General features: G+C 40.7%; 1 protein-coding gene across 1 annotated transcript in view; it reads right to left on the bottom strand.

The window, feature by feature from the left end:
- Window positions 1-22,064, bottom strand: part of prkci (protein kinase C, iota) — a 68,932-nt gene that overhangs the window by 39,536 nt on the left and 7,332 nt on the right. Inside the window, exons 2-5 of the mRNA XM_021588751.3 lie at window positions 9,528-9,649; window positions 1,898-1,987; window positions 1,193-1,243; window positions 979-1,064 (exon numbers count right to left, since the gene is read on the bottom strand). Coding sequence (XP_021444426.1) covers window positions 979-1,064; window positions 1,193-1,243; window positions 1,898-1,987; window positions 9,528-9,649 — 349 coding nt within the window. The remainder of the gene's footprint in view (window positions 1-978; window positions 1,065-1,192; window positions 1,244-1,897; window positions 1,988-9,527; window positions 9,650-22,064) is intronic.

The raw sequence follows: 22,064 nt of genomic DNA, 5'->3' as shown, positions 1-22,064 counted from the left end.
ATCCTAAACAACGTTTGCCGTGTTTGTCGACATTATGGAGTTAATTTTGAAAAAAGTTTGGCGTTGTATAGGTAGCATTTTCCGGTCGATTTCCTACAAAAATAATATTTTTGGAAAAAAGGAACATTTGCTATCTAACTGGGAGTCTCCTGAGTGAAAGCATCTGAAGCTCTTCAAAGGTAAATTATTTAATTTGGTTGCTTTTCTTATTTTCGTGAAAATGTTGCCTGCTGCCAGCAGAACCTAGCATAGCATTATGCCATGATAAACTTACACAAATGCTTGTCTAGCGTTGGCTGTAACGCATATTTTGAAAATCTGAGATGACAGTGTTGTTAACTAGTGATTATGTGAGGATTGATTGTTTTTGATAAGATAAGTTTAATGCTAGTTGGCAACTTACCTTGGCTCCTTGCAGCCACGAGGTCAAATGCATTCATGAATTAAATTGCTTTAGCCGACATGTTGCGGTTTACTCATTGTTTAATTATTCAAGGCTCCCTTTGTTATTTTGTTTTATAACTAAAATGCTTGGCTGCATTTAAAGACATGGATGACTTGCATCCTGTGTAATGATCACACAAAGGAATTATACAGTATATCAATCAATGATGTAGGCCTTGATGCCAATAAGTAAGTTAAGCTAAAACAGCTACAGGAAACTTAGGCCTACAGCTCCATGTCATTTCAATAACTTAGCATCTCAAAGATGCCCTCTGGTGGTCAAACTAGCATAAATAGCAACAATGGCTGACAGTAAAATACTATGACGTTATGCACTCCATGCCATACCGCAAGCTGTGGAGTAGCGGTATGATGCAACTTTTAAAGGAAGAACCTCGAATGAATGAATGACTGGAGTGATATATATATATATATATATATATATATATATAGAGAGAGAGAGAGAGGGAGATCGAGACAAAGAGGAACGAAGAGTGGAACATAGAGAAAGAGATGGATAGAAAGGTAGCTCACCCTGTTGAAGCGTTTTGCCTGGAAGGCATGGCCACTGGCGTAGTAGAGCTTCCTCCAGCGTCTCGCTCCACGACGATATATAGACTCTGTAGGAGCAAGAAACAAGGGTTACAGGATAAAGTATGTGTGTGTGTGTGTCAGAGAGAAACTCCCCATCTCCAGAAAACAGTGATATGGATATAAGAGAAAAAGGGACAAGTAGTTGTAGACTTACTGTCCTCTCCTGGACAGGGCATGCCAGGCTTCTCTGGGACACAAGGAAACACTGAGAGGAGAGGGAAATAACAGCTTTAGGCCTACAACATTGCACACCCTACATCACACAAGTACGTGTGCCAGAGGTGAGTGGTGGATGCTCCATCATTAACTAGCAGACTTAACCCCCCCGTGCCCTTCCCCCTATCCCCCAACTCATCTCCCTCACTTCCTCTACTGTGACCTTCACCTTGCTCTTAACCGGTCACCCTCCCCTCTATCCGGTGTTGATTAAGGACAACCAAATCACGCTCATGAACAGGCTACTCAGTAAACCCATGACTAGTTCCTGGTTATTGAGAGGCTACCTGATGTTTGCCTCGCTAGCAGATGGATAGGATCAGTGTAGCAGACAGAAAAATTCATGTTTGTTATGTATACATTATGTTGTCTGCTTGTATCCTTGTCTGCAATGTCAGCGAGCAGCCAACATTCTTATTTATTCAATTAATACATTGAATTGAATGTAATGGAAGGTGAATGTTCTCAAGTTGTCTGTTGGTTAATGTGTATCTGCACTGAGGATAAACTTAACTTATTGAATTGAATGCAAAGCCAATGTGTGTATTATGTTGTCTGCATTGTCACTGTACTGTCAGTCAAGGAATGATTTCCCCTTGGGTATAAATAAATGTTTATTGAATAGAACTGAAGGTCATGTTACCATGGATGATGAGTTCAGAGTCTTTATTGAGTTCATAGAGCCTCAGGGCTTCCTCCATCTCCAGCTGAGACGATACTGTACACGGGTCACCTGGGAAGACAGTGGACACAGCAACACAACCGGTCAGTACAGCAACTGCATCTCACATTTGACACACAATTCCCCATATAGTGGAGTTCAGTAATCCTTCAGCACCACCACGTTCCTCAAGATCTCTGATACATTTAGCTGTTCCCAGTTTAGAGAAGGCGCCTATGAGGGAGTGTATGTGGGTGTGTGTGTGTGACTTCTGTTAAGGCAGCGGCTCAGTCTTGGCTGAGTTCATTATGAACAGTTACAGTGTGTTTTTCAGAGACTGTGACGAGGCTATTGAAGTATGGCTGGCTGGTGACTGGTGATACATTAATTAGTTAGGGCAGCCTGACCTTTCACTGAGTCCAACAACCTGACGTCATCAACTGTGCTGTGGCACACACAAGCGTTAACGACCAGCACGATACCGAGGCAGGGCCAGCTAGCTAGATACAGTAGCTATGCATGACTATCTGGACAGATAGTGAGGGGGTACAAAGCCTAGCACAGTTAGCACTGTTTTCTCACATATCATAATGCATAGCTATTTTCAAGTCTCTCCAGAGATGTTCGATCGGGTTCAAGTCCAGTCTCTGGCTGGGCCCCTCAGGGACATTCAGACAATTGTCCCAAAGCCACTCCTGCGTTGTCTTGGTTGTGTGCTTAGGGTTGTTGTCCTGTTGGAAGATGTCTGTTCGCCCAAGTCTGAAGTCCTGAGTGCTCTGAAGCAGGTTTTCATCAAGGATCACTCTGTACTTTGCTCCGTTTATCTTTCCCTCAACCCTGACCAATCTCTCAGTCCCTGATGCTGTAAAACATCCACACAGCATGATGCTGCCACCACCATGCGTCACCGTAGTGATGGTGCCAGGTTTCCTTCAGACGTAACGCTTGGCATTCAGGTCAAGAAGTTACACCTTGGTTTCTTAAGATCAGATAATCTTGTTTCTCATGGTTTGAGTCTTTAGGTGCCTTTTGGAAAACTTCAAGTGGGCTGTCATGTGCATTTTACTACTATCTGACCACTCTACCATAAAGACCTGATTGGTGGAGTGCTGCAGAGATGGTTGTCCTTCAGCAAGGTTCTCCAATCTCCACAGAAGAACTCAGAATGACCATTGGGTTCTTGGTCACCTCCCTGACCAAGGCCCTACTCCCCTGATTACTCAGTTTCGCCAGGCAGCCAGCTCTAGGAAGAGTCTTGGTGGTTCCAAACTTCTTCCATTTAAGAATAATGGAGGCCACTGTTCTTGGGGACCTTCAATGCTGAAAGAAATGTTTTGGTACCCTTTCCCAGATCTGCGCCTCGACACCATCCTGTCTCGGAGCTCTATGGACAATACCCTCGACCTCATGGCTTGGTTTTTGCTCTGACATGTCTATATAAGGTCCCACAGTTGACAGACAGGTGTGTACCTTTCCAAATCATATCCAATCAATTGAATTTACCACAGGTGGACTTCAATCAAGCTGTAGAAACATCAAGGATGATCAATGGAAACAGGATGCACATGAGCTCAATTTCAAGTCCCATAGCACAGAACACTTATGTTAATAAGCAAACATTTCTAAACCTGTTTTCGCTTTGTCATTATTTAATCCAATTTAGAATAAGGGTGTAACGTAACAAAATGTGGAAAAGGTCAAGGGGTCTGAATTTTGGGCTCCCGAGTGGCGCAGCGGTCTAAGGCACTTCATCTTAGTGCTAGAGGCATCACTACAGATCCTGGTTCGATTCCAATCATGGCTGTATCACAACCGGCCGTGATTGGGAGAATCATAGGGCAGCACACAATTGGCCCATCATTGTAAATAAGAATTTGATCTTAACTGACTGGCCTAGTTAAATAAAAAAAAATACTGTACATACACTATACAGTGTACCAGTTAAAAGTTGACACCTACTCATTCCAGGGTTTTTGTTTGTACAATTTTCTATATTGTAGATTGATAGTGAATACATCAAAACTATAAAATAACACAGAATCATGTAGTAAACAAAAAAACCATTAAATCAAACTATATTTCATATTTTAGATTCTTTAAGTAGCCACCCTTTGCCTTGATGACAGCTTGTCAGTCTTGGTATTCTCTAAACCAGCTTCATGAGGTCACCTGGAATGCATTTCAATTAACAGGTGTACCTTGTTAAAAGTTGATTTGTGGAATACATTTTCTTCTTAATGCGATTGAGCCAATCAGTTGGGGGGTAGGGGGGAATACAGAAGATAGCCCTATTTGCTAAAATACCAAATCCATATTATGGTAAGAACAGCTCAAAAAAAAGCTAAGAGAAATTAAAGTAGATTACAACTTTAAGACATGGTCAGTCAATACGGAAAATGTTAAGACCTTTGAACGTTTCTTCAAGTGCAATCGCAAAACCCATCAAGCGCTATGATGAAGCTGGCTCTCATGACCGCAACAGGAATGCAAGCCCCAGAGTTACCTCTGCTGCAGAGCACAAGTTCATTAGAGTTACCAGCCTCAAATTGCAGCCCAAATAAATGCTAGACAGAGCAAGTAACAGACACATCTCAACATCAACTGTTCAGAGGAAACTGCGTGAAATTAGTCCTTCATGGTCGAATTGCTGCAAAGAAACCACTACTATAGACACCAATAAGAAGAGACTTGATTGGGCCAAGAAAAATTAGCAATGGACATTAGACCAGTGGAAATCTGTCCTTTGGTCTGATGTACAAAGCAGAAAATAGTTTTAAAAGATAAACACAAACCCTTGAAAAGTAGGTGTCCAAACATCTGACTTATACTGTATGTACAGTTGAAGTCGGAAGTTTACATACACTTAGGTTGAAGTCATTAAAACTCGTTTTTCAACCACTCCACAAATGTCTTGTTAACAAACTATACTTTTGGCAAGTCGGTTAGGACATCTACTTTGTGCATGACAAGTAATTCTTCCAACAATTGTTTACAGACAAATTATTTAACTTATAATTCACTGTATCACAATTCCAGTGGGTCAGAAGTTTACATACACTAAGTTGACTCTGCCTTTAAACAGCTTGGAAAATTACAGAAAGTATCATGGCTTCAGAAGCTTCTGATAGGCTAATTGACATCATTTGAGTCAATTGGAGGTGTACCTGTGGATATATTTCAAAGACTACTTTCAAACTCAGTGCTTCTTTGCTTGACATCATGGAAAAATCAAAAGAATCAGCCAAGACATCAGAAAAAATGTTGTAGACCTCCACAAGTCTGGTTCACCCAATTTCCAAATGCCTGAAGGTACCACGTTCATCTGTACAAACAATAGTACGGAAGTATAAACACCATGGGCCCACGCAGCCGTCACACCGCTCAGGAAGGAGATGCGTTCTGTCTCCTAGAGATGAACGTACTTTGGTGCGAAAAGTGCAAATCAATCCCAGAACAACCGCAAAGGACCTTGTGAAGATGCTGGAGGAAACAGGTACAAAAGTATCTATATCCACAGTAAAACGAGTCCTATATTGACATAACCTGAAAGGCCGCTCAGCAAGGAAGAAGCCACTGCTCCAAAACCGCCATTAAAAAGCCAGACTACGGTTTGCAACTGCACATGGGGACAAAGATTGTACTTTTTAGAGAAATGTCCTCTGGTCTGATGAAACAAAAATAGAACTGTTTGGCCATAATGACCATTGTTATTTTTGGAGGAAAAGGGGGGAGGCTTGCAAACCGAAGAACATCATCCCAACCGTGAAGCACAGGGGTGGCAGCATCATGTTGTGGGGGTGCTTAGCTGCATCAGGGACTGGTGCACTTCACAAAATAGATGGCACCACGAGGAAGGGAAATTATGTGGATAATTTGAAGCAACATCTCAAGACATCAGCCAGGGAGTAAAAGCTTGATCGCAAATAGGGTCTTCCAAATGGACAATGACCCCAAGCATACTTCCAAAGTTGTGGCAAAATGGCTTAAGGACAACAAAGTCAGGGTATTGGAAAGGCCACCACAAAGCCCTGATACAAACCTGACTCCGTTACACCATCTCTGTCAAGAGGAATGGGCCAAAATTCACCCAACTTAATGTGGAAAGCTTGTTGAAAGCTACCCAAAACGTTTAACCGTTTAAACGTTTAAAGAATTTAAAGGCAATGCTACCAAATACTAATTGAGTGTATGTAAACATCTGACCCACTGGGAATGTGATAAAATAAATAAAAGCTGAAATAAATCACTACTATTATTCTGACATTTCACATTTTTAAAATAAAGTGGTGATCCTAACTGACCGAAGACAGGGAATTTTTTACTAGGATTAAAATGTCAGGAATTGTGAAAAACTGAGTTTAAATGTATTTGGCTAAGGTGGCTAAGTAGGTGCACAGGTGCACAGGTAGAGAGAAAATGGAGTAATCAAGGTGACAGGCAGTGAAACATTCACGCCTCCAGCTGATCTAAGGTGTAGTCCAACAGTTGCAAACAAGTTTCTATTGGACAAATTCAGTTTAGCCCCGGTTTGTTCTGTTTAAGGGTGCGTTAGTAAATTCACACCTTAAGAAAAGTTAACAGAATCTGCAAGATTGAATACACCCGATCACACGCAACCAGTTCACTTTAATAGCAGTCATATACAAACAGCTTGTTGTATATTTTATCCCTTCTCGAATCTATGCGCTCTCCTCCCACCTTTTCCCTTAACTTGTGCACTTCAGTGCTCAACACATCAGCTGTCTGTGACCAGACAAAAAAAAATTCCAAGCCCAACCTTTAGATCATTACCACTAACCGCTACACAGCCTACACCATTGTCACATCATAGTTCCAGTAGCTATGGTGATTGACTAACGTGTTAGTAAACCTGAAAATCTTGCAGTACAGTCAGAAGCAAGCAATTTAGCAGATACTCCGGTGGGCCCTGTTGGCAAAAAATGAAAACCAAAAGCTTACCTGGACTTGGAAGAGTTACAGTGTTGGATAGCCATAGCCAGCTAGCTAACATAGCATCCCTCTCTGTTTGAGCTGGGTGTTTGAGTAGGCTAAACTAGCTGGCTGCATTCAATGCTAGCTAAGGAAGAGAAAAATATACAGTGCCTTGCGAAAGTATTCGGCCCCCTTGAACTTTGCGACCTTTTGCCACATTTCAGGCTTCAAACAAAGATAGAGTTTTATATTTTTTTGTGAAGAATCAACAAGTGGGACACAATCATGAAGTGGAACAACATTTATTGGATATTTCAAACTTTTTTAACAAATCAAAAACGGAAAAATTTGGCGTGCAAAATTATTCAGCCCCCTTAAGTTAATACTTTGTAGCGCCACCTTTTGCTGCGATTACAGCTGTAAGTCGCTTGGGGTATGTCTCTATCAGTTTTGCACATCGAGAGACTGAAATGTTTTCCCATTCCTCCTTGCAAAACAGCTCGAGCTCAGTGAGGTTGGATGGAGAGCATTTGTGAACAGCAGTTTTCAGTTCTTTCCACAGATTCTCGATTGGATTCAGGTCTGGACTTTGACTTGGCCATTCTAACACCTGGATATGTTTATTTTTGAACCATTCCATTGTAGATTTTGCTTTATGTTTTGGATCATTGTCTTGTTGGAAGACAAATCTCCGTCCCAGTCTCAGGTCTTTTGCAGACTCCATCAGGTTTTCCTCCAGAATGGTCCTGTATTTGGCTCCATCCATCTTCCCATCAATTTTAACCATCTTCCCTGTCCCTGCTGAAGAAAAGCAGGCCCAAACCATGATGCTGCCACCACCATGTTTGACAGTGGGGATGGTGTGTTCAGGGTGATGAGCTGTGTTGCTTTTACGCCAAACATAACGTTTTGCATTGTTGCCAAAAAGTTCCATTTTGGTTTCATCTGACCAGAGCACCTTCTTCCACATGTTTGGTGTGTCTCCCAGGTGGCTTGTGGCAAACTTTAAACAACACTTTTCATGGATATCTTTAAGAAATGGCTTTCTTCTTGCCACTCTTCCATAAAGGCCATAAAGGGAAATCTTTTTGTATCCAAATCCGGCTTTAAACTTCTTCACAACAGTATCTCGGACCTGCCTGGTGTGTTCCTTGTTCTTCATGATGCTCTCTGCGCTTTTAACGGACCTCTGAGACTATCACAGTGCAGGTGCATTTATACGGAGACTTGATTACATACAGGTGGATTGTATTTATCATCATTAGTCATTTAGGTCAACATTGGATCATTCAGAGATCCTCACTGAACTTCTGGAGAGAGTTTGCTGCACTGAAAGTAAAGGGGCTGAATAATTTTGCACGCCCAATTTTTCAGTTTTTGATTTGTTAAAAAAGTTTGAAATATCCAATAAATGTCGTTCCACATCATGATTGTGTCCCACTTGTTGTTGATTCTTCACAAAAAAATACAGTTTTATATCTTTGTTTGAAGCCTGAAATGTGGCAAAAGGTCGCAAAGTTCAAGGGGGCCGAATACTTTCGCAAGGCACTGTATATACTTCGAATAGCTCTCTCTCGCTTCTCCTTAATTTTGGAAGAAATTACTTAGTTCAAAACTGTTAAACTATTGTCTTTCTCTCTTTGAGTCAACTACTCACCATATTCTATGCACTGCAGTGTTAGCTAGCTGTAGCGTATGCTTTCAGTACAAGAATCATTCTCTGATCCTTTGATTGGGTGGACAACATGTCAGTTCATGCTGCAAGAGCAGGAGCTCTGATAGGTTTGAGGACATCCTCCGGAAGTTGGAAGGGGGTGAGTACAATGAGTCTCCTAGGTTGTATTGAAGTCAATGTACCCAGAGGACAGAAGGAAGCTGTCCTCCGGCTACACCATGATGTTACAGAACATAGTGCTACAGACGGTACTGTAGACCTTTATTGCAAAACAGTGTTATTTGATGTGAATATATTTAGTATAGTTTAATCTAAAAAGGATAACTTTAATGTTCCACTTTTTTTAATGAAATTCACTGAGAAGGATGGTCCTCCCCTTCCTCCTCTGACGAGTGTCCACTGTTTGGGATGCTCCAGTTCCCACTAATATCCAGCAACATCGCACAGCCATTGAAGAGGAGTGGGATAACATTCCACAGGCCACAATCAACAGCCTGATCAACAATGTGAAGGAGATTTGTTGCGCTAAATATTTTTGTTCAGTGTATGTTTCTTCCTCTTTGGACCTGTGTTTACATTGCATCCACACTGCATCCAATTTCAGTTTGTGTAGTTGTTGGTTTAGCTTTCTGTAACTGTATAGCAAGTACGGTCTGAATGTGTAGGCACATATTACGTCATGTGTTCCAATATCTTTTCCAACTCTCCCGTTATCTGGTTTTAACGTGCATTCTAGATTGCCTTCTAGAAAATCAGAAACAAAAATTCAACAATGCTGTGGTATAATTTTTTATAATTAAATCTTTGAGAACTAATAATCACCAAAATAAAAGCGAGAGGAGAATTGAAAATAACAAAAACAATGAATTTAGCAGTATTTGTTATGTTTGAACAAAATAACAGATTTAGCCATGGAAAAATGCATATAATCGCAGGAAATTAGCTTAGATGGATAGATGGGTGAGAGATGGCTAGATGGATGGAGGATAAGAAAAAAAATAAAACCTTCTTCGTCGATCCACTTCATGGTGAAGAGCTGGTCGTTGTCCATGGAGCACATGTCTTTGACCTCCCCGTACAGACCCTCGTAGGAGATGGATGGCTCAAAGTGTGTGATCATAATGTCCCTGGGAGAAGACCAGAGGAGAGAGGGGGGGACAGTCAAAGAAATACATTAAGTACACGTACATACACTTATTTACATCATTTTTATTCTGTCAGACATGGACCCTGACAGTGAATTTCAGTAAGACAAAAATTAAGGTGTTCCAACAAAGGTCCAGTTGCCAGGACAACAAATACGAATGCTATCTAGACACCGTTCTCCTAGAGAACACAAATAATTATACCTACCTCAGCCTAAACATCAACACCACAGGTCACTTCCACAAGGCTGTGAACGATCTAAGACAAGGCAAAAAGGGCCTTTATGCCGTCAAAAGGACCATTAAACTCTGAATTAGGATCTGGCTAAAAACTCATTGACCTCTATGGTTGTGAGGTCCACTCACCAACCAAGAATTTACAAAAAAGAAATGGGACAAACACACAATTGAGACTATTTTCGAAGAATTCTGCATGCACTTTGTGTACAACACAAAACCACAAACAATGCACACAGAGCAGAAATAGGACTATAGTTACGAAAATCCAGAAAAGAGCTTTTAAATTGACAACAATGACTTTGAAGCATACACATTCCACCAGAAAGCCCAAACCTACAGAGATTAACCTAGAGAACAGTACCCTCAGCCAGCTGGTTCTGTTCAAAAACACAGACCCCACAGAGCCCCAGGACACCAACACAATTAAACCACACCAAATAATGACACGGCCAAAAAATAACTTATTTGACACGCTGGAAAGAATCAACCCCAAAACAATGAAAAAATTGGAATGTTATCTAGCCCTAAACAGAATAACATTTTAGTCATTTAGCAGAAGCTCTTATCCACAGCGACTTACAGTTAGTGCATTCATCTTAAGATAGATGGGTGGGACAACCACATATAACAGTAGGAACATTTTTGCTCAAAGTAGCCATTCGCAAGGTCAGAGCTAGTAAGAAAAAAAATAAGAAAAGGTGCAAGTGTTGGCTTTTTTCCCCCTTACAACTGACTGACCAAAAATTAATAAAGTCCTTATGTACAGACTCAGTGAGCATAGCCTTGCAGCACTGCTGCACCACAGAACATCTTCACTGTTCTTGATCACAGCTTGGTATGGCAATTGCTTGGCATCAGACCCCAAGGCCCTACAGAGTGCATACAGCCCAGTACATCAATGGGGCCAACTCCCTGACATCCAGGACCTCTACAGCATGCCGTGTAAGAGGAAGGCCCTAAAAATTGTCAAAGACTCCAGCCACCAAAGTCATAGACTGCTCTCTCTGCTACTGCACGGCAAGCGGTACGGATGCACCAAGTCTGGAACCAACAGGACCCTGAAAAACATATACTCACAAGCCATAAGACTTCTAAATAGTTAGTTAATAGTTAACCGGGCTATATGGGTAGCCTAGTGGTTAGAGCGTTAGACTATTAACCAAAAGGTTGCAAGTTCATATCCCAGAGCTGACAAGGTACAAATCTGTCGTTCTGCCCCTGAACAGGCAGTTAAACCCACTGTTCCTAGGCCGTCATTGAAAATAATAATTTGCTCTTAACTGACTTGCCTAGTTAAATAAAGGTATAAAAAAAATATACATCGACCCTTTTTGCAACAACTCGACTCATCACATACGCTGCTGCTACTGTTTATTGTCCATCAGTTGCCAAGTCACTTTATCCCTACCTACAGTGCATTTTGCTTTATTATAAAATTGACCAAATAAAAACATCTCAATCTACACACAATACCCCATAATGACAAAGCAAAAAACAGGTTGACATTTTTGCAAATGTATTTAAAATAAAACTGTATAAAAAAAAATAAAAAATAAAAAAGTATCACATTTAGATAAGTACTCAGACCCTTTACTCAGTACTTTGTTGAAGCACCTTTGGCAGCAATTATAGGCTCGAGTCTTCTAGGGTGACGCTACAGCTTGGTACGTGTGCTTAGGGTCGTTGCCCTGTTGGAAGGTGATCCTTCACCCCAGTCTGAAGTCCTGAGCACTCTGGAGCAGGTTTTCATCAAGGATCTCTCTGAACTTTGCTTCATTCGTCTTTCCCTCGATCCTCACTAGTCTCTCAGACCCTGGCGCTGAAAGACAGCATGATGCTGCCACCGCCCTGCTTCACCGTAGGGATGGTGACAAGTATCCTCCAGGCATGACGCTTGTCATTCAAGTTCAAACTTGGTTTCATCAGACCAGAGAATCTTGTTGCTCATGGTCAGAGTCTTTAGGTTCCTTTACACAAACTCCAAGCGGGCTGTCATGTGCCTTTTACTGAGGAGGAGTGGCATCCGTCTGGCCACTACCATTAAGGCCTGATTGATGGAGCGCTGCAGAGATGGGAGAATCTTCCATATGGACAACCATCTCCACAGAGGAACTTTGGAGCTCTGTCAGTGACCATCAGGTTTCTTTGTCACCTCCCTTTTGTTTATTTTCATTTTTAAATAACAACTTGGCAAGTCAGTTAAGAACAAATTCTTATTTACAATGACGGCCTACCCCAGCCAGACCCGGACGACGCTGGGCCAATTGTGCGCCGCACTATGAGACTCCTAATCACAGATGGATGCGATACAGCCTGGATTTGAACCAGGGAGTGTTGCACTGAGATGCAGTGCCTTAGACCGCTGCGCCACCCGGAAGCCCGATTGCTCAGTTTGGCCGGGCGACCAACTCTTGGAAGAGTCTAGGTGGTTCCAAACTACTTCCATTTAAGAATGATGGAGGCCACTGTGCCCTTGGAGACCTTCAATGCTGCAGAAATGTTTTGGTACCCTTCCCCAGATCTGTGCCTCAACACAAACCTGTCCCGGAGCTCTACCGACAATTCCCTCGACCTCCTGGCTTGTTTTTTGCTCTGACATGCACTGTCAACTGTGCGACCTTATATAGACAGGTGTGTGCCGTTCCAAATCATTCCAAATCAATTGAATTTACCACTGCAATAAAGTTGTAGAAACATCTCAAGGATGATCAATGGAAACAGGATACACCTGAGCTCAACTTCGAGTCTCATAGCAAAGGGTCTGAATACTTAAATTCTTAATTTTAATACCATCGCAAAAATGTCTAAAAACCTGTTTTCCCTGTCATTATGGGGTATTGAGTTGAGATGTTATAAAATTTATTAAATAAATAACAAGGCTGTAACGTAACAAAATGTGGATAAAGTCAAGGGGTCTGAAAACTTTCAGAATGCACTGTAGGTGCCAAGAGGCATACAAAATCCAAGTCCAGGCATTCGTGTGGGTTTGAAAGTTAAAAAGTATTGGCTTACACCTTCATCAGGGTGTCCTTTTGCTTTCAATATATTACTGTGTGTTTTATTAAATTCTGTTGGCGGGTGAGACAATAGTACTTTTAAAGAGAGCTGGGACGATAATCCGAAAATTACAGACAATGCCCTATTACCCAAGCAATTTTGCTTACATCGGTCATTTCGGTGATTAGGCGACAAGGTTCCCGCATATTTTTTGGTTCTAAAACCAATGGTCAACAAAAAACATGCTTCCTGACATGAAGGTATCTGCCATGTCTCGCTGCTGGCTCTCACTCCCGCTCCCTCCCCTTTGCACATGAAGGGAGAGAAATTCTGATTAGTGGAAGTATACTGACAGTTGAGCAACATTTCAAAAGTATAATTGTGAGGAAGAGAGTTTTTTTAAAACGACTTTTAGTATAAAAAAAAAAGAAAGAGGATATGTGAGTTATGTGAATATAATGTTTCCCCCCCTCAATTGTCAATAGAGGAAATAACACCACTTTACAAACGGAGTACATAATTGAGATGAGGAATGGAGCGGAGTGTGCCATTTGCGGTGAATAGGCCTACATCTAGTAGCGCGTGTCTCTACAAATGGAAAGTTTGTCAAATTGCATGGCCATCTAGCAACAATATCACATTTAGAGTTCACAATCTAGCTAAGGTGTTTTGAGTTCCCACTTCCTTGGGTGGTAAATCTAGCATATAGCCTAGGCCAGGGTTGTCCAACTGGTGAGCTCATGTTTGACTTTATTTTATTATTTGCCCCACCCCTCAACCCACCCAGGTTCACTAAGTCCCCCAAAAAGTATTGTTTGAGAATTAAGACTGCAAAAACACCAGGAAATCAGCTCCAAATGATTTAAAAATCTGTTCCCATGTATAATAGGGAGACATGATCGGATACAACATGTAAGCAAGGTTTGAAATGATTATGTTTCAGTCAAATATATATATACGCTTCGGCTTCTTGCGAAGGATTTTCATTAGCCGGTAATAACTGGCTATTGGCCGACCAAAAAAAAGGAGTGATAAATAAAATTGCCACTGGCCAATTGTCCGCTAGAAGAACAAATCCCATTGCAAAATAATGTTCTCTAGCCTATTCATTGATGGAAATACCAGTCAATGGAAATATATTTGACTGGTCATGTTAACCGGTCTAATTTGCATAATTTCCTGGAATTAAATTGGAGCATGTATACAGCATATACAGTGGGGCAAAAAAGGATTTAGTCAGCCACCAATTGTACAAGTTCTCCCACTTAAAAAGATGAGAGGCTTGTAATTTTCATCATAGGTACACTTCAACTATGACAGACAAAATGAGAAAAAAAATATCCAGAAAATCACATTGTAGGATTTATGAGTTTATTTGCAAATTATGGTGGAAAATAAGTATTTGGTCACCTACAAACAAGCAAGATTTCTGGCTCTCACAGACCTGTAACTTCTTCTTTAAGAGACTCCTCTGTCCTCCACTCGTTACCTGTATTAATGGCACCTGTTTGAACTTGTTATCAGTATAAAAGACACCTGTCCACAACCTCAAACAGTCACACTCCAAACTCCACTATGGCCAAGACCAAAGAGCTGTCAAAGAACACCAGAAACAAAATTGTAGACCTGCACCAGGCTGGGAAGACTGAATCTGCAATAGGTAAGCAGCTTGGTTTGAAGAAATCAACTGTGGGAGCAATTATTAGGAAATGGAAGACATACAAGACCACTGATAATCTCCCTCGATCTGGGGCTCCACGCAAGATCTCACCCCGTGGGGTCAAAATGATCACAAGAACGGTGAGCAAAAATCCCAGAACCACAAGGGGGGACCTAGTGAATGACCTGCAGAGTCTTAACAAATAAACAAAGTTTTGGCATGTCAGAATCATGTAATTACACATTAATATCAGCACCTTTTGGTTATGTCTATTTTGGCAGAAATCTAAATGCAAAGTACCCAATGCATATGGGTCCAGTAAAATGTCCAGTAAATTAAAATGCTGCCCGTCAAATGTCCCGCACCACATTTTCTTAACGGAAACTATTGCTGTCAATTTTCAGTCACAAATTATTTGTAATTATGTTGATGATCCCTGGCCTACGCCAATACGCACAAAACAAATCATGCAGGCAATTTCATCTCTAAAGAACCAAATTGAGATATGATTATTCTGGATTCTATTTTGTCATGTTGCACATAAAAATATCCATCATGCATTCCCTGGAGATGTTAGATGAAATAGCTAACGTTTCATGTCTTACTGCTAATGGAAAGTAAATGTGCATAATTGTATTTTTTTGTTATTATTATTGTTTCATTTATCATGAGCAAAATCGGTCAATTTATTGCGATAGGACTTTTTGTCCATAGCAACCAGCTCTACTTTCACATCACGTCAGTCAGGTAACGCAGGAGCTGAAGGTAGTAGAAGTAGGCCTACGTGAACACTGCATGCTTTTTATTCATTTTTATTTCACCGTTCTTTAACAAGGTAGGCCAGTTGAGAACAAGTTTTCAATTACAACTCCGACCTGGCTACTGCCATGTCTGACAAAGAAAACGGCAGTGTACAACAGCGTGTGCAGATATATTTTTGTAAAGAATATAAATTTTTGCCAGCACTGCACCTGAAATTGTTGTATATGCCTACATTACTTTGAAGTGCATTGGCTACTGTAGGTGAGCACCATTCTAGCCTTGGAATGACAGAGGTTCAGAGCAGACAGAAAATTGGCTGGTATATGCCATCTCCTATTCCCACCCCTGCCTCTCTCTCTCGCTTCCTCCTTCATATTCTCACCTTCTGCCTCTTGATTCCTCTTCTTTTTCTCTTAGTCACATTTTCACTCCTCTCGCTTCCTCCCCCTCACCCTCTCCCTTGTTTGTGTTAATTAGTGACAGTATAGGAGGAGTGTTGACCCTCATTTTGGTAGCTACACTCCCAACGTTACAGGCCCACACATCCTTCTAAGCACCATGGCTGATAGGAGCAGGAACAGACAGACACCTGCTCTCACTCAAATGACACCCCATTCATTCAGTACTGTTACTACACTAGCAGAGCCAGTATCAATTAGAGGTCGACCCATTTTGATTTTTCAACGCCGATACCGATTGGAGGACCAAAAAAAGCCAATACCGATTAATCAGACGATTTCTTGAATGTATTTATAATAATGACAATTACAACAATACTGAATGAACACTTATTTTAACTTAATATAATACATCAATAAAATCATTTAGCCTCAAATAAATAATGAAACATGTTCAATTTGGTTTAAATAATGCAAAAACAAAGTGTTGGAGAAGAAAGTAAAAGTGCAATATGTGCCATGTATATAAGCTAAAGTTTAAGTTCCTTGCTAAGAACATGAGAACATATAAAAGCTGGTGGTTCCTTTTTAACATGAGTCTTCAATATTCCCAGGTAAGAAGTTTTAGGTTGTAGTTATTATTATAGGACTATTTTGTATTTCATATACCTTTGACTATTGGATGTTCTTATAGGCATTTTAGTATTGCCAATGTAACAGTATAGTTTCCGTCCCTCCTACCTGGTCTCAAACCAGGAACACATGGACAACAGCCACCCTCGAAGCAGCGTTACCCATGCAGAGCAAGGGGAACAACCACTCCAAGTCTCAGAGCGAGTGAAGTTTGAAAAGCTATTAGCAAGCACCCCGCTAACTAGCTGGCCATTTCACATTGGTTACACCAGCCTAATCTCGGGAGTTGATAGGCTTGAAGTCATAAACAGCGCAGTAGCTGCTGGCAAACGCACGAAAGTGCTGTTTGAATGAATGCATACGAGCCTGCTGCTGCCTACCATCGCTCAGTCAGACTGCTCCATCAAATCACAGACTTAATTATAACATAACACAGAAATATGAGCCTTTTGTCATTAAAATGGTAGAATCTGGAAACTATCCTTTCGAAAACAAAATGTTTAATCTTTCAGTGAAATACGGAATCATTCCATATGTTATCTAACGTATGGTATCCCAAAGTCTAAATATTACTGTTACATTATAACCTTCAATGTTATGTCATAATTATGTACAATTCTGGCAAATTAATTAAGGCCTTTGTTTGGAATAAATGGACTTTACACAGTTAGCAATGAGCCAGGCGGCCCAAACTGCTGCATATACCCTGACTGCTTGCACAGAACGCAAGAGAAGGTGACACAATTTACCTAATTATAAGAAATTCATGTTAGCAGGCAATATTAACTAAAAATGCAGGTTTAAAAATATATACTTGTGTATTGATCTTAAAGAAAGGCATTGATGTTTATGGTTAGGTACATTGGTGCAACGACAGTGCTTTTTTCCCAAATGCGTTTGTTAAATCATCCCCGTTTGTCGAAGTAGGCGCATCGATTATATGCAACGCAGGACATGCTAGATGAACTAGTAATATCATCAAGCATGTATAGTTAATCACTAGTTATGTTATCCTTTTTGGGATAGGGGGCAGCATTTTCACTTTTGGATGAATAGTGTGCCCAGAGTGAACTGCCTCCTACTCTGTCCCAGATGTGAATATATGCATATTATATAATTAGTATTGGATAGAAAACACTGAAGTTTCTAAAACTGTTTGAATGATGTCTGTGAGTATAACAGAACTCATATGGCAGGCGAAAACCTGAGAAAAATCCAACCAGGAAGTGGGACATCTGAGGATTGTAGTTTTTCAAAGCTTGACCAACCGAATGCACATTGAGATATGGATGAGGTTGCACTTCCTAGGGCTTCCACTAGATGTCAACAGTCTTTAGAAACTGGTTTAAGGATTCTGCTATAAAGGAGGGGCTCATACGACCTCTGAGTCTTTCCCGACAGAGTTACCTCTCGTTCCAGTGCTTTTCTGAAGAAAGGAATTCTCCGGTTGGAACATTATTTATGTTTTATGTTAAAAACATCCAGACAAAATGCTCACGCCTCATGAAGATGGATTACTGGGCTGAACAAACTAACAAAAAGTGGCTAACGTGCACATTATCGAACAAAACATACATGTATTGTGTAACATGATGTCCTATGAGTGCCATCTGATGATGATCAAAGGTTAGTGATTATTTTTATCTATATTTCTGCTTTTTGTGACTCCTATCTTTGGCTGGAAAAATGGCTGTGTGTTTTTTCGACTTGGCTATGACCTAACAATCACATGTTGTGCTTTAGCTGTAAAGCATTTTTAAAATCGGATGGGTAGATTAACAAGATGTTTATCTTTCATTTGCTGTATTGGATGTAATGACATTTATTGGATATTTCAAACTTTTTTAACAAATCAAAAACTGAAAAATTGGGCGTGCAAAATTATTCAGACCCCTTAAGTTAATACTTTGTAGCGCCACCTTTTGCTGCGATTACAGCTGTAAGTCGCTTGGGGTATGTCTCTATCAGTTTTGCACATCGAGAGACTGAAATTTTTTCCCATTCCTCCTTGCAAAACAGCTCGAGCTCAGTGAGGTTGGATGGAGAGCATTTGTGAACAGCAGTTTTCAGTTCTTTCCACAGATTCTCGATTGGATTCAGGTCTGGACTTTGACTTGGCCATTCTAACACCTGGATATGTTTATTTTTGAACCATTCCATTGTAGATTTTGCTTTATGTTTTGGATCATTGTCTTGTTGGAAGACAAATCTCCGTCCCAGTCTCAGGTCTTTTGCAGACTCCATCAGGTTTTCTTCCAGAATGGTCCTGTATTTGGCTCCATCCATCTTCCCATCAATTTTAACCATCTTCCCTGTCCCTGCTGAAGAAAAGCAGGCCCAAACCATGATGCTGCCACCACCATGTTTGACAGTGGGGATGGTGTTTTCAGCTGTGTTGCTTTTACGCCAAACATAACGTTTTGCATTGTTGCCAAAAAGTTACATTTTGGTTTCATCTGACCAGAGCACCTTCTTCCACATGTTTGGTGTGTCTCCCAGGTGGCTTGTGGCAAACTTTAAACGACACTTTTTATGGATATCTTTAAGAAATGGCTTTCTTCTTGCCATAAAGGCCAGATTTGTGCATTATACGACTGATTGTTGTCCTATGGACAGAGTCTCCCACCTCAGCTGTAGATCTCTGCAGTTCATCCAGAGTGATCATTGGCCTCTTGGCTGCATCTCTGATCAGTCTTCTCCTTGTATGAGCTGAAAGTTTAGAGGGACGGCCAGGTCTTGGTAGATTTGCAGTGGTCTGATACTCCTTCCATTTCAATATTATCGCTTGCACAGTGCTCCTTGGGATGTTTAAAGCTTGGGAAATCTTTTTGTATCCAAATCCGGCTTTAAACTTCTTCACAACAGTATCTCGGACCTGCCTGGTGTGTTCCTTGTTCTTCATGATGCTCTCTGCGCTTTTAACAGACCTCTGAGACTATCACAGTGCAGGTGCATTTATACGGAGACTTGATTACACACAGGTGGATTGTATTTATCATCATTAGTCATTTAGGTCAACATTGGATCATTCAGAGATCCTCACTGAACTTCTGGAGAGAGTTTGCTGCACTGAAAGTAAAGGGGCTGAATAATTTTGCACGCCCAATTTTTCAGTTTTTGAATTGTTAAAAAAGTTTGAAATATCCAATAAATGTCGGTCCACCTCATGATTGTGTCCCACTTGTTGTTGATTCTTCACAAAAAAAATACAGTTTTATATCTTTATGTTTGAAGCCTGAAATGTGGCAAAAGGTCGCAAAGTTCAAGGGGGCCGAATACTTTCGCAAGGCTCCGTCCGTCCGCCCGTCCGTCCGTCCGCGCACACACACACACACACACAGATTGTTATGAAAACTTGAAATCGGCCCTAATTAAATCGGCCATTCCGATTAATCGGTTGACCTCGAGTATCAATGCCAGTACACTGCTCCATTACGCACCATACGGCTAGGTAACTGGGCCTGTGCCGTTGCTCTTCATTAAAGTGGAACTGACAGCGTTTAAGCAACATGAAATCTTATTCAAATCTGTTCATATACACCCGCAGGAAGAATATTACACTTTTCTTACATTTTCTGACAAGCAAGCACTTAGATATGGTCATTTTCATAAGTTAATAGAATGTTTGGGAATAACGTATAGTAAGGCATTTGTGAAAATTCTACAGCGGCCGTGCGTTTGGACAATTAATACATTAGTAAATAAAACCTAATAAAAACGTTGGTCATTACGAGGACCGATCAGAGCTACAGTAGGCCTATATGCAAATAATCCCTATGCCACGGGCCAGGCGTCATTCACTTTCAACTGGACTTAGTGTTTTCAGTTAAGTACCAACAGTGCAAATTTAGATTAGAATACATTCGCCAAAAGCCACAAAATACACCCGACTGGATTTTTGCAAATTTGTCACTCAAACCCTGCTCCAATGACATGACATCCTCCAGTAGCTAGCTAATAGTTATATAAATAGATACGCTAGCCCAGGGGTGTCAGATTTAAATCAGCTCGCGGCCACATAAAAACAAAAAAAGCGCAGCCCAGACATAGCTACAAAAAAAACATTCAATTGTGACCCAAAATGGCCATTGTTGTATTAGAACAAAATATTGTCCTTTATACAAAATGTCCACTTATGTCCAGAGGATGCTGTATAGCATTTTAAGACATTAAAACAAAATATAATTTCTCCAGTCTTTGCTGCTATGCTAGCAGATGTGCATAATATGCTGTGACACTAATCAAAAAGTATTTTATAACTCCAAATAACAAAAACTAAGCTATAGGTTTGTTGTAACACTTAAAACATGTTTTTTTTTTTTTTTTTGCACTGCATGGATCACCGCTGCGGTTGAATGCAGCATTGCTGTATGGTGCACCAGCCTAGGCTACTGTTCAAATGTTGCTGTAACAGGCCTACAAGTTTGCATGGTGTTTTGTTGCAGGTTGTGTTTTGGTTATTCATTGTCAATCTTTAAAACCGAAGCTGTACTGCAACATTTTAGAAGCCTAGCTTGGACTAAACAGGACACACGAAAGCAGCGCAATTGAAGTTTAATTCTCCAATGAGAGCACATCAGGCTGAATATTCATAATGTAGATGACTCAACAGTTTATACTTGCTTGTGTCCTATTCGGCCCACAGACCTTGTGTTTGACACGTGCGCTAGCCTATTGGCCACATAATGACTGACTTGTAATTATTGCCCTTGCTAGTTTGATTGCATTGGCATTCCCAGCCTTAGTTACAGTCGTCCGTTTTTGTTCAAAATATTGAGTCATTGAAACAGTGCATACCGAATGGGTGGAGGCAGCAAACAATGTACCGGGCCAGCTGTTATTTACAATCTTACAGCAATATGTTTGGACCTATCAAGAAATATATCGGTGAATTATATTAATCATGCATTAGACTGCATCCATCTAGTCTGCCAACAATGACTGGAATTTGTCAAATAGAACCCATTTCTAAAGCCTTTTATAAAATTGGTTTTTAAGCATAAACTGGAAATGTTATATTTGACTGTTCTATATCTGCAACGCTGTCAGTTCCACTTTAAACACCTAGCTACTACACTGTGGTTAAAGTTTACCCAGCCAGCAGCAGCAGCACTAACAAAGAAACTGTTGTTACTCCCCTACACAGAGCAGGTCTGCAGGCAGTAGCGCTAAAGCCTCACAGAAAACAAATGGATATTGACATGGATGAACAGTAAAAAAACAACCTCGAAACCCAAATGAAACTGTCGACCTACCTTGGAGCTGTGACTGTGCTGTGGGGATAGCTACATTAGTGAGAAACACAGATGAATTGTGTAATAGCTGCTCATCATTGATGAGTAACAGAAGAAATGCCATTCTATGATACCACTCCATTCTTGTGCAAAGGAAGTTGGTATAGGCTTACTACTGTTGCCTTGTAACAGTCGGTCCAACTGAGCTGTATGGACAAAATAAGACTATACTAGGCTGGACAATAGAACGAGTCAATTCACCCAAGGCTGAAAAATGGCAAAAGAACTTTGGATAAGCTGGAACACTAGCTGGCCATAGCAAATTAATTTAATCAAATGTTCGCATAGCCTCTTCTGACTGGAGTGGTGCTTAGAATTCCATTTCATCTAAATTGCACCAAAAAAATTATCCGTTTTTATTTTACCACTACAATCTGTTCTTAGGACAAAACTGAAAAATAACTTGTGTAGAA

Source organism: Oncorhynchus mykiss, chromosome 28, assembly GCF_057628025.1.
Source record: "Oncorhynchus mykiss isolate SJ-2025 chromosome 28, ASM5762802v1, whole genome shotgun sequence".
NCBI lineage: Eukaryota > Metazoa > Chordata > Actinopteri > Salmoniformes > Salmonidae > Oncorhynchus > Oncorhynchus mykiss.
This window is presented reverse-complemented; position numbering and strand designations above follow the sequence as displayed.